The sequence below is a fragment of the Tarenaya hassleriana genome, unplaced genomic scaffold (genome assembly GCF_000463585.1).
Source record: "Tarenaya hassleriana unplaced genomic scaffold, ASM46358v1 Cleome17, whole genome shotgun sequence".
NCBI classification, from domain to species: domain Eukaryota; kingdom Viridiplantae; phylum Streptophyta; class Magnoliopsida; order Brassicales; family Cleomaceae; genus Tarenaya; species Tarenaya hassleriana.
This window is the reverse complement of record NW_010965122.1, coordinates 1,030,625-1,043,716: the sequence shown is the minus strand read 5'-3', so window position 1 is coordinate 1,043,716 and position 13,092 is coordinate 1,030,625. Positions and strand designations below refer to the sequence as shown.

General features: G+C 38.0%; 2 protein-coding genes across 2 annotated transcripts; one reads left to right on the top strand and one right to left on the bottom strand.

Moving 5' to 3' along the window:
* Positions 1-5,461: 5,461 nt before the first annotated feature.
* Positions 5,462-6,247, top strand: LOC104810155 (UPF0496 protein At3g57100-like). Its single transcript, XM_019202155.1, has one exon. The coding sequence runs from the start codon at positions 5,462-5,464 to the stop codon at positions 6,245-6,247; it is 786 nt and encodes a 261-aa protein (XP_019057700.1).
* A 431-nt stretch (positions 6,248-6,678) lies between these two features.
* Positions 6,679-10,353, bottom strand: LOC104810154 (telomere repeat-binding protein 3-like). The gene is made up of 9 exons (XM_019202167.1): positions 9,723-10,353; positions 8,984-9,644; positions 8,763-8,855; positions 8,509-8,670; positions 8,336-8,415; positions 7,979-8,220; positions 7,565-7,894; positions 7,416-7,479; positions 6,679-7,318 (listed from the first exon to the last, which is right to left on the bottom strand). Exons 1-9 carry the CDS (start codon positions 9,801-9,803, stop codon positions 7,097-7,099), a joined length of 1,935 nt encoding a protein of 644 aa, XP_019057712.1. The 5' UTR covers positions 9,804-10,353; the 3' UTR covers positions 6,679-7,096.
* Between the last annotated feature and the right edge of the window lie 2,739 nt (positions 10,354-13,092).

The window sequence follows — 13,092 nt, the reverse complement described above, 5'->3', positions numbered from 1 at the left end:
CTACGGTGGCTCCGCCGGTGCTGGCAGCGTTGGGAGCCGCCGTCTCGTTCGTGCCGATGGGTTCTCTGGGTGTTTTCATTTCCACCGTATGGCTGAAATCGCGAAACGCTCTGAAACGCCAAAAGGCAGCGATTAGTTCGATGGAGCGGGGGACGGGTCTTGCGTTGAGCGAAGTCGCGAAAATCAGCGGTTTGGTGAGTCAATTCGAGGACGTGATGAAATCAATGGAGGAGACGGTGGACAGCGCGGCGGCGGAGAAGAAGTCGCGGTTGGAATGGGCGATGGGCAAGGTGGAGAAGGACTTGCTGACGTACAGAAACGTCATCAGCGTTTTGCGGCACGAAGGGGGGCGGTGCGACCAGGACGCGCGTTTGAGCAGAGACGTTGCTCGGGACAAGATAACCCAATACCTCTGTGAATGATTTTTTAGATTTACAAACTTATAAAAGCCAAAACTAAAAACTAAAAACCAAAAACCAAAAACTAAAACAAAAAACCCAAAATAAAAGCACTATCATTCAAAGCCTAAATGTTTTCTGGATTATCCTCGAACACCAAACATATATATAAATTATATGAAAAATGTCATTTAAGATTAAGTTTCTGACAAACAACAATAAAAGAATATATAAACTTACAAGAACCCTAGTACTTGGCCACTTTCCAAGGGACCTACCAAATCACAGAAATGAAAATACGATCACATTTAAAAAAAAAAAAAAAAACCAGAAGTCCCGCTAGGGACCCCATCTTATTTCCATCGACGTCATTTACAAATCGCCAAAAGCAAGAAGCCGGCGATTGACAAATAATCAAAAGTGTGTAAGAGACAAAGAACTAAGAAGAGCTAAAGACACAAAGTCGGATTTTGTCTTTCTGAAACTGAGTGAGGTTTTGTTAACTTCTGTTGTTTCCTTTGTACAGTTTGTGATCCTTTTGTCAAGTGAAGTTATATACCATTACCTTTCTTCTTCTTCTTCTTCTTTACATGGAACCGGTAGATTATGAATTTTTTTTTATATATTTAATTCTTCTAAAAAAATAATATCATTAAATTTAATTGGTTCGTGTAATTGAGACTATCTAATACAAATATTTTTTTCACAATGTATTCAAGTAAACGAATATTTACGTGCGATATTCGGTCAATAACGGTACTCATTTGTGAATTGACCAATACATTCAATTTAAAGTTGATTTTTGTCTTCTCTAATTTGGAATGCATTGGGGATGTGCATTCAGTTCGATTATTTTGGTTATTAACTGAACCGACCGATATATATCCGAACCGACCGAATCGATTAAAATTAAATAATCGTTTCGTTATAATTTTTTAAATTTCGAAATAACTGGATACGAAATAACCGTAAACCGAATCCAAATTAACCGTACCGAATAATCTGAATATAACCGTTTATCCATCTATATCATCAACAAGTGTTCAATTCCTTACTGATGAAAAGAAAAAACATATATTGTGAATGTTCAAGTTGGTGGTTGCATACAAAGCAATTAGGTTCAAGTTGGTCACTGTTGTGACAGTTCTAATGATGGTGGCTGCTTACTTTCACAGATTAGCACGCCTTTGAAGGACCCTTATGAATCGGCAATGTTAGATTTGTATCAAGGTACCAAGAGACTTTGTATTGCGAATGTTCAACTTTGCTTTGTCTTGGAACTGTAAACTTTCTACGGTGTGCTGAAAATCCTTGACGGAAGTGATGAAGTAGGATTGCGAGGATGGTTTCTCGGACGAGAAGGAACTTCCGATTCGAGTTGATAATGTAGGGATGGATGAAACTTCAGCTACCGAGTTATCGCCACTCTGGAGGATTCTGTGATATTTTAGTCAGTAGTTTTATGCCCTCTTCTTTGGTGGTTGGTTCTCTCTCTTTTATTAACAAGAAAACCTACACAAACCAAGCAAAATCATTCAAATCAATAGAAACCCATAAAAAAAGATACAAACATACCTCAAAAATTTCTCGGCAACGCCTCCCCGATCCGATCTACATGGTTGAAACGGTTTACTCTTGCGCGCCTTTGTGTTATGGCCAACTTGTTTACATTAACTATGCGAGCGCTTTCTTACTTAGCCATCGCATAAAGACTGAACTCAGTCGTGCATTTGCTTATCTCACTCGATCTCTTTGCAATCCTTAATTTACATATACTATTTTCGAATATTTTCAAGCATATCAGTTATCGTCGTCAGAAATAATCTAGCCCAACGTTAGAGGATAAAAGCACATCAACATCATGTCGTTAGAGAAGTTAACAATCAAAGACAAAGACGGTGTGATTGGTGGTAACACAATCACCCGCAACCGTAGCGATTGCGATTTTTGGCGATTGTAGGCGATTGAAAAAGTGATTGTTGGAATCGCAATTATCCGTAATCGCAACAAAACGTTAATATTCTAATCGCAACTAAAAGATTGTATTGCGATAGCGTTTTACTGCGTTTTGGTTAAATGATCAAAATACCACTAACATTAATTAATATATATATAGATATACATATTATATTATATCTATATATATAAACTTACGTGTGATATACATGAAATATATAAATACATTCACATACAATACATATATATACATATACACATACATACATATATAAATACATATACATATACATACACGTACAAACATATATATATACAAACAATCATATATATACATACATACATCGATCTATATACAGGTACACATACATATATATATATACACGCACACACATATATACATATACTGTGACAACCCAGAGTACCGTAGGAGGACGGGGAGTGATCGCCGGTGCAGAGGCACGGACAAGGGGCGGCTCCTGACGAGCTTCTGGGTAGGGGGTACAGGGATGAATCGAACACACCAGAATGAGAGAGATCCGAGGGCTGTATAGGTATGGGACTATACGGTCTAAGATAACATAAAAGAATTAGTTGAGCTACTCATAGTAACAAAGTGCACATACCTTTTTGGTTGACTATCCCGAGAGAACTCCAAAGTTAAGCGTGCTGACTCTGGAGCAATCTTAGGATGGGTGACCTACTGGGAAGTGTCTCGGTATGCGTGCGAGTGAGGACAAAACATGCTGGAAGGTCTCGGGTTGCTGTGTGAGGCCAGTTTCAACAATTCGTAGCGGCCTCGGGTCGTTACAGATGGTATCAGAGCCGGTACTCTCCCAGTACGGTGTGGTTCGAGGACGAACCAGGCGGAAGCTGGTGGGCCTGTGACAACCCAGAGTACCGTAGGAGGACGGGGAGTGATCGCCGGTGCAGAGGCACGGACAAGGGGCGGCTCCTGACGAGCTTCTGGGTAGGGGGTACAGGGATGAATCGAACACACCAGAATGAGAGAGATCCGAGGGCTGTATAGGTATGGGACTATACGGTCTAAGATAACATAAAAGAATTAGTTGAGCTACTCATAGCAACAAGGTGCACCTACCTTTTTGGTTGACTATCCCGAGAGAACTCCAAAGTTAAGCGTGCTGTACACATATGTATATATATACATATATATATATATATATTTATATTTATATACACATATACATACATAAATTATAAAAATTAATAATAATTTTGTTTGGTATTATGTTTGATATTGTTTGGTTTTATCAATAAATATTTTTTAATATTAAAATTATTTTTGAAAATAAATTAAATTGATAATAAAATTATATTTTAAAATTTATAAATTTAATAATTATTTGATATTAAATAATAGTAAAACACAACTAACTAAAAATATTTTAAAAATAGTTAGTATTGTATATAATAAAATGATGTCTTTTTTGTAATTTAAATCAAATCAAATCGCAATCGTTATCAACCAGTCGTTCTAAATCGCAATCACTTGCAATCGCTACCAACAATATTTTTTCTACTAGTCAGTACCAACCGTATTGAACAAACTTATCGTAAACACCCGTAATCGTTGCGATTGTGATTGCGATTCCACCAGTCAACAATCACCAAAATTCACTTACTGCAAAATTGAAAACCAATTGGCTAATATGTTCACAATGATACTATTATCACCGTAAATATTTGATGAACCGATGAATACGTTTAGTTTGAAGAGTAAATGGATTAGAAGGGAATGATATATACTGATCTATTTTATTATTAAAGAATGTCAAAATAATGAGAGCAAAATATAATGTGTATTGAATGTAATTAATTAATTTGCATATATAGAGATAAGTGTGCAAGTGTATATGAGCAATGAGATTTAAATATACAAGGAAAAATAACATTTAAATATCTAAATTTTTATGAAATAAATTATAAAATTTCTATATAAATAGCTAAACTTTAAAAAAAATTATAAATATAGTTAAACTTTTAAAAAATTTCTAAATAAATGCAAAATTCGTTAACGAAATTTATTATATTTATTTAGAAAATATCTGAATTTTGGATTTATTTGAAAATTTTCAAAAGTACAAGTATTTATATAAAATTGTTAAAAAAGTTTATATATTTATATGAAAGTTTTATTTTTTATATATTTATATACGATTTTTATAAAAGTTTAAACTATATATTTGTTCAAAGATAAGATATACGATATAAGAAAATAATCATTCTTGTTAAGAAAACCTTTTGTACACCTTTTTCTTCCTTTATTTCTTCACTTTGAATTTGGAACACATTCTCTAATGAAAGAAACTGAGTTTTCCCCCTTTCAAAGCTTAATTCGAAATCCACTTTCTTTCTTTTTTTTTATTAAAAAAATCTTATCTCTCCATCTCATGCAGCTTTTATTTGATTCAAATCACATGAACCGCCTCAGCCTCCATCGTCTTCTCCCGGAGAAATGCACCACCTCGGCCTCTGGCCAGATCCAGGTTCGGGTCGGCTCCATCGATGGCGAGATCGATCCGGGGATGCGTGTCTAACGAGAGGAGCGGGATTCCCTGCTCCTGCGTGCGTCTCGACCTCGGGATGCCGACGATGTGGGAGCTCGCCTGCCCGGTCGACGGAGAAGGCGGCGGTGGAGCCGGGTTTAATGGATTCGACCGCCTTCTCCGCCGCGAGCTTCTTCTTGGGGCCTTTGGGGTTTGGGCCGAAATGGGCCGTTTTTATCTCTATTTTTTTAATGTTTTATTAGATAATAATTAACAAAATGAAAATTTGAAATAACAAAATGCATCGTATGATTCACAAAATTGAAAATCTAGATGAACGTTTAGCAATTTGAAATTGAAATTTGAATTAACAGAGAGAAATGGGAATTTCGAAGGCTATAATATCAAGATCGCAACGGCTAATCCACACACATTGCTCTCTCTCGCTCTTCTTACATACGCATTGCGATCTCTCTCTCGCTCTCTCTTCTTCCACGCACATTGCGATCTCTCTCTCGCTCGCTCTTCTTCCTTCCTGAATTCTCTGCTCTTGTACTGTTCTTGATCTTCTGTTTTCGTGTTTGATTTCGGAGAAGAATGACAAAGCTGTCGAAGATTTTCGGTATCCGACGCAGAATTCCTGTCTTGACGGCGCGGAAGAGACGGAGCTCTTCGTCTCCTTCTCTTTCTTCTAGGGTTCCCATCCAACCACAAAACCCAGAGCCCGTCAGCTCCAACGGCCTCAAGATCCGATCAGCGTCGTACGATTCTCTCAGCACACTAACCGGTTGCATCGACACCATGAACGAAGATGTCCGACAGCTCTTCCTGTCTTCCGACAGGGATCTTCGGAAGAACCCAGATCTGCTTGACCTGGCCAACGATTTCTTCAACACAAATGCTGAATTATATGTTCTCTGTGAATCTCTGAAGAAATCTCTGGGGAAAGCTGATCTTGGAGAAACCCTAATTCTCCACATTCTCTCTGGTTTCGTGGAGGAAAAGAGAGAAGAAGGGAATTTCAGCAAAACTCTCCAGAATCTTAGGAGTTTCAAAGATTTCACCAGCGACGACCCTTTCGCCGGAGAATTCACCAAGCTGTTTAAGAGCTGTCACGCCGATCTCGTCAAGGTGATCGGAAAACTGAATCTGACGACCAAAAAGCTCAACAGGAAACTCCGGAGAATACGCCGGCGCCGGAGAGTTACGATAACGCTGTTCCTCGCGGCGGTTGCCACCGTGGTTATCTCCGCTGTCCTGGTCGGTGTAAGCAGCGTTGGGAGCCGCCGTCTCGTTCGTGCCGATGGGTTCTCTGGGTGTTTTCATTTCCACCGTATGGCTGAAATCGCGAAACGCTCTGAAACGCCAAAAGGCAGCGATTAGTTCGATGGAGCGGGGGACGGGTCTTGCGTTGAGCGAAGTCGCGAAAATCAGCGGTTTGGTGAATCAATTCGAGGACGTGATGAAATCAATGGAGGAGACGGTGGACAGCGCGGCGGCGGAGAAGAAATCGCGGTTGGAATGGGCGATGGGCAAGGTGGAGAAGGACTTGCTGACGTACAGAAACGTCATCAGCGTTTTGCGGCACGAAGGGGGGCGGTGCGACCAGGACGCGCGTTTGAGCAGAGACGTTGCTCGGGACAAGATAACCCAATACCTCTGTGAATGATTTTTTAGATTTACAAACTTATAAAAGCCAAAACTAAAAACTAAAAACCAAAAACCAAAAACTAAAACAAAAAACCCAAAATAAAAGCACTATCATTCAAAGCCTAAATGTTTTCTGGATTATCCTCGAACACCAAACATATATATAAATTATATGAAAAATGTCATTTAAGATTAAGTTTCTGACAAACAACAATAAAAGAATATATAAACTTACAAGAACCCTAGTACTTGGCCACTTTCCAAGGGACCTACCAAATCACAGAAATGAAAATACGATCACATTTAAAAAAAAAAAAAAAAAACCAGAAGTCCCGCTAGGGACCCCATCTTATTTCCATCGACGTCATTTACAAATCGCCAAAAGCAAGAAGCCGGCGATTGACAAATAATCAAAAGTGTGTAAGAGACAAAGAACTAAGAAGAGCTAAAGACACAAAGTCGGATTTTGTCTTTCTGAAACTGAGTGAGGTTTTGTTAACTTCTGTTGTTTCCTTTGTACAGTTTGTGATCCTTTTGTCAAGTGAAGTTATATACCATTACCTTTCTTCTTCTTCTTCTTCTTTACATGGAACCGGTCTGGGCTCGGCTCCTGTCTGATGCCGGATTCTCCGAGGTTTTACGAACTCCAGTTTGATGATGATGCTTCCCCTGCTGTTTCACGTGATGTTCCGACCAGTAAGCATGTGCGGCCAAGACCCGGTCGAGAAGTTCTTGAGGAACCGGCTCTCCTCTCCGTTGCTGCGGAGATATGCCCGCTGTATGGACCAGCGTCTTCCATTTGTCCTGCAGAAAAATCACGGGTTTACGGTAACGTAAGCTATGGTTATGAGCGCTAATATGATTGCATTTACTTGCAGAGGAGTCGGGAGTTTTTTTTAACCTTCAAATCTACGTATGTTCTATGATCCGCGTTCTCGAAAGCGCGCAGTTTAACGTCACGCCATCTGCATAACAAATTTTTCCGATATTTTAAGTATCTGATCCCGCCGTGACAAGTGAATATCCAAACCAGTTTTGGTGTGGTATTACCTTCCGCTCCCGAGTTCTTCAACTGCTTGTACAAGAGCTTCGACCTCTGACACAGAGAACGGTCTCCTGGTTCTTCGTTGTGTGAAATCGGCATGCTTAGGTTTCGGGTTTGCTGGGACAACCGCTAGTGCCTCAATGTCCAAAGCTGGAACTGGAACTGGAACCGGAACCAGCGCTCTTGAATCTGACTCGGATTTATCAGCTGATGGATCAGCCTGATACAGAACTATCGCGAGGTTATTCTCCGCACCATTTCCCAAATTCATCATGTCATCTGCAACTCCGAGGGAACAAGGAATTGCAGAATCTGACATGGGAGAAGCCGCAGACCTGGGAAGATCATAAGAAGCACTTATGCTTAGGAAATCCTGAAGAGTTACAGAAGAAAACGCTACCGGTAAAAACTGGCAGTACCTTTCCGACAAATTCATTGAATCAGACGGCATAGAAATAAGAGGATCTTCTGAGCAAAAAGGCGTGGACACTTTAACTTGACCAGGCTCCAAGGAGAACCCGAGGTTCCCGGTGTTTTCTTCGCACGAGATGCCAGTCTGTGATAGAGTTTTGCTGTCATCTCTAACCTTCTTCCCTTGAACAAGTACCCCGATGCGTATTCCATCACCGAGTAAAGCAGTCACAGCCTCCAACACCATCCTCTATAATCCAAATGTATAAAGATCATGACTAAGTTGTGGAGAAATGCCAAATGTCTATTGCTCCCAGAACCAAGTAATAAGAACGATTGACGGAAAAAAGACGGTGGCAATGTACCTTTAGTGAGCCAACAGTTGCAGTTTCCGGGACTTCGATAAAAAGCTCCGGAATCCTAAAGGACTTGATACTGAATTTTACTGCACAAAAGAGATTACTCGATATATGAGGAACACGTTCTCTCGCATAACAAGATAAATATCTCTCTGGCTTATCAAATGATTAGTAATTACCTGAATCTCCTTTCTCGGGCGAATTGGAAACGCTTTCACTACTGAGTCCTCCATCGGAAGTCACGACTGAGCCTCTGTGAGATGATCGTCTTTTCTTATCGCGCTGCCATGCATTGTAGCCATAACACGATTTTCTTTTGCGGTTCAAAGCCTTTAGACCATCTGCACATCCACAATCAGTGTTAGAGCAAAGTGTAAAAAACAAAGAATGAATTTCCTCAAAGACCAGATTCATGAGAAACTCTGATGCTAACCAGCTCTTGTGTGTGCAAAGTCCTTCAACTTGGGAACAGCTGTCCAGTGCTTGGATGAAGTTAACTTCCTTATTCTTCGACCCCCAATACGTGCTGGAGGCCTACACGAAGGCAGCGATTAGTTCGATGGAGCGGGGGACGGGTCTTGCGTTGAGCGAAGTCGCGAAAATCAGCGGTTTGGTGAATCAATTCGAGGACGTGATGAAATCAATGGAGGAGACGGTGGACAGCGCGGCGGCGGAGAAGAAATCGCGGTTGGAATGGGCGATGGGTGCTATCTAACATAGTATGATTCCCATGTCTTGCAAAAGAACCATTACGGGCTGGTTCCTTTCCAGATGGCACTCGTAATTCGGGTGTATCCTTCGAGTGGCAAGTACCAGCTATTGTTAAACATCCATATCCCAATCCATTGATTGCTTCTCCTTGTTCTTCAAACCCAGTTTTCAGGAAAACACCACCTGTCTCTCCAATTACGCCTCCGAATTTGCTAGAGAAGTCGCAATCCTTGTTCTTGTTTTCACACCCTAGGGGCTTCAAATCATGAACACTATCATAATGGGACACTGAAGTTCGCTCCAAAATGCCATCGTCCTCGCAAAACGAAAACTTGTTTGGCAGACACTTCTCGCTAGTGGTTTTGTCTGTAGACTTCGAGTTGGAGTTTCCCCAGTCAGGAAGCTCGGATTTCAAAGGCTTATATTCATCCACTTGTTCTCGTTTAATCTCTTTGCCCGGGTCATTGTGAGTGCCCCCTTCGAACGCATTAGTAGACGCTGATGAACTTTCGCATTCTTGCAGTAATTTTCCAGCCAAAGCAAGCAAATCGATCGCACAAATCCGATCATCATCATCATCAGTGTTCTTTCTTGAGATCTTCCTCTGAAACAACAACCGCATTCATGAGAAAACAATTCATCCATCGAGACAACTGATCCAAACGTTCGCATGATAATTTACCCGGCACGAACGTGGAGCCTTTGGAATGTTTGGGAAATCAAAACCATCGGCCACGCAATCTAATCTTCTCTTGAACACCATGTCTCAGACAGGACATAAACTGCAAAACAGCCAACGCATACATTAACCACAAGGTCATCATCAATAGCAAAAATTAAGCACCAGTCAAATATTAATTTGAAGGGTCTGTTCCAAGAACCAAGGAATGTCTGGAAAAGGGAAAGCGGGCATGTACATGTACCTCCACGCACGTCTAGGAACCCAAAACCATGTAAAGAAATGGAAATTTCACATGATGGATAACGATCTGGATAATGGTCAACCCCAAATCTCATCTACAGTTTTTTTTTCCATATTTTTTTAATCTTTTCAAGGATATTCTCCATAAAATTTATCAAATTTTCAGATCTAAGAACTCAGGTGAAGATCATTGAACGCAAATGAAAAAACAAAAGTATTTCAGTTTTAAGATCAGATCAAAGACCAAACCCAGAACGAATCAGAGAGGACAAAACATGCAGAGACTGCTGAAACGAGAAACATATGATGAAAATATAAAAGTAGAGATCAATCAACAACTCAACGAGGAAAGAAGACAACAAAGAGAGAGAGAGAGAGAGAGAGAGAGAGAGAGATCTAACAATTCAGAACCCAAATGCTAGCTTTTACTTAGATTCCCAATTGAAACTTCGGCAATTCATCGGAAAACGACCAGCAATCTGGTTTCTGTCGTCAGATCTCGATAAGACTTGCAATTCCACCGAACCCGCCAAACAAATTATTCGAAATTTTCAATTTCAACATCAAAAACAGAAATTACAACAAAAAAAATGAACAATTGCGATCAATTCAAAACTCACCTAACAGCAACCAATTCTCGGCCACGACCTTCTCCAGTTGCGATCAGATCACGCAATAGAGACCAGATTCAACAATTACTCTACAACAAAATTTACAAGCGATCCACAAATAAATCGAAATTCACAGATTTTCAGAAGAAAAACTCAATCACTCCCTCTAAATTATTTTTTTCTCTTTTTCCGTTTTATCCGTTGATCTCTCTCTCTCTCTCTCTCGGAATAGAAATTCTGAAGAAGACACAAAACCCCTTACACACAGAAACCACGTAAATCGAACTACGCTTAAACCCCTTATATTCTAAAAAAATTACGGTTTTTTATTTTTTTTTAAATCAATAAAGACCACACAACCGGATTAGCCTGTAACACGTACCATTTTACCGGCTATGGCCGGTCACCTCCTAAACCTCTCCGACTAATTCTTAACCCCTAAATTCAAAAAGAAGATAGGTTTCGCCACGTGGAGGATCCCCTCAGTACACGAAACCTCCCCTCTCTTTTTTTGCCATTATCAGAAAATTTTAAATTCTCGGGATTGGATACAGAAAACATTAAAAATAAAATTCCTGAGAATATACGAGGAAATTATCTGGCGTGGATCGCCTCATTTATGTTCGGTGCATGCTTCTTTCTTATTGGTCCACGTTGGCATTCTGTACTTCGTGGACTAACCTCGGATAATTATTGTCTCGTCGTTCAGTGTTTCTTTTATATAGATTTAGATGTTTCAAAAGAATCTAAAATCTGAAAACGCTTTTTAGTTTTTACTGAAAAAAAAATCGTTTCTGTAAAAAAAAAAAATTATAACTATGAAATCTACAATGAAATTATTTTTTAGATAGGCTTCCCGGTAAAAATCCGATGGTTTTGATCTATCAATTGCGGATAAGATTAAAATATAATCCCAAAAAGGACTCGAGATATATAGTAAAATTAGTATATGAAATATGGCCCCAAATGATAACAATCTCAAAATTGGTTGTGTATCCACAAACTGATAAGCCCGATAAAATATAGAAGCGTGTCATAAAAAAAATCAAAATTTTAATTTGTATTAAATTAATAAATGAAGTTTAATTTTAAAATAGTAACCCATCAGGTATAATAAATTTTAAAATATAATTATTAAATTTTGCGATTCTAGGGAATTGACATATGATACTAAATGAAACTGGTATTTGTTTGGATATAGTATCTATGAAATTTGGAATGTATGTTATCTCTCAATCGTAGAATTTTAAAAATTTATCACTATAATAAAAAAAATTATATAATTTTTTGTATTGTTGAAATTAATTTTCTATATTATTCTGATGTAAAACAACGAATGGGGATTTTTGCGGAAATTTACTCAAAATATAAAAACTATATATTTTTTCTTTTACAATTAACGAAATATATTAATAGAACGACTTGTAATTTTCACATGGAATGAGGTATATTCATCAGGCTCACACATTAGTTGTATACACTTCATCATTTGTCCATATGTGTGTGTGTGTATATATCTCGATCAGTAAACTTAATTAGACAAATAGGCGCATATTCACACACACACACACACATATATAGATATATATATTAATTTATTATGATAATTGTATTAATTGATGGCTATTACATTTTAGTATCAAACTTGGAAATAAATTAAAGTTAATACACAAATTTTTTTCAATGTATAATTAGCTTTGATGAAATCAAAACTCAACGTTTCGAATATCGTTCTAATGCATCATTATTATTATTATTTGATAATCCGAAAATTTACCGGATCTTTTAATCTAGCTACATTTTTCTGCAGGTGAATGTTCTTCTCCACATTTAGATTTGAAACTATTGTAAAAACATACTTTGCATGTTTTCTTGTCACTACACCACCCAAATTTGAGTGTGCAAATGCATTATTATTCCCAAAAGAGCCAAAAACTTCATTTTATTGAGACACTATCCATATGCTAAGATAATAAAATATTAAAACAAAAATTTTAGGGTATAAGAACGATTTATTTCATTTTATTTGATTGTGCATGAGATCCAACCACCCAACAAATATCTAATTTTGATTTAGTTTGAAAATCGGTTGGTCTATAATTAACATGGAAAAATAAACAAATAATATTATATAAAATAAAACAAAATTTCACATGGTTGATAGTCACATCACGTTTCTCAAACCTTGTTATATATTTATTACTCCAATAATATTGGATTTAATATCCATGGATTTATGTTATATAGTTATACACGCGTTTAAGACAAATCCGCACTAATAATTGCTTCTGCTGATCCTCGAAAACTTTAATATTAGCATGTAAATTATTTAAGTTGACTAAAAATATCTACTCTTCGACACATCAATGATATATATTTAAAATACTTATATTGGAATGATGGTCCATGTTTATGATCCACCAGAGTAGAATATATATATATATATACACACTATTTATTAATATGATATAATTTCAAAATAAATCTTCAAGTTAAATGATTTAAAACTACTTATCCAA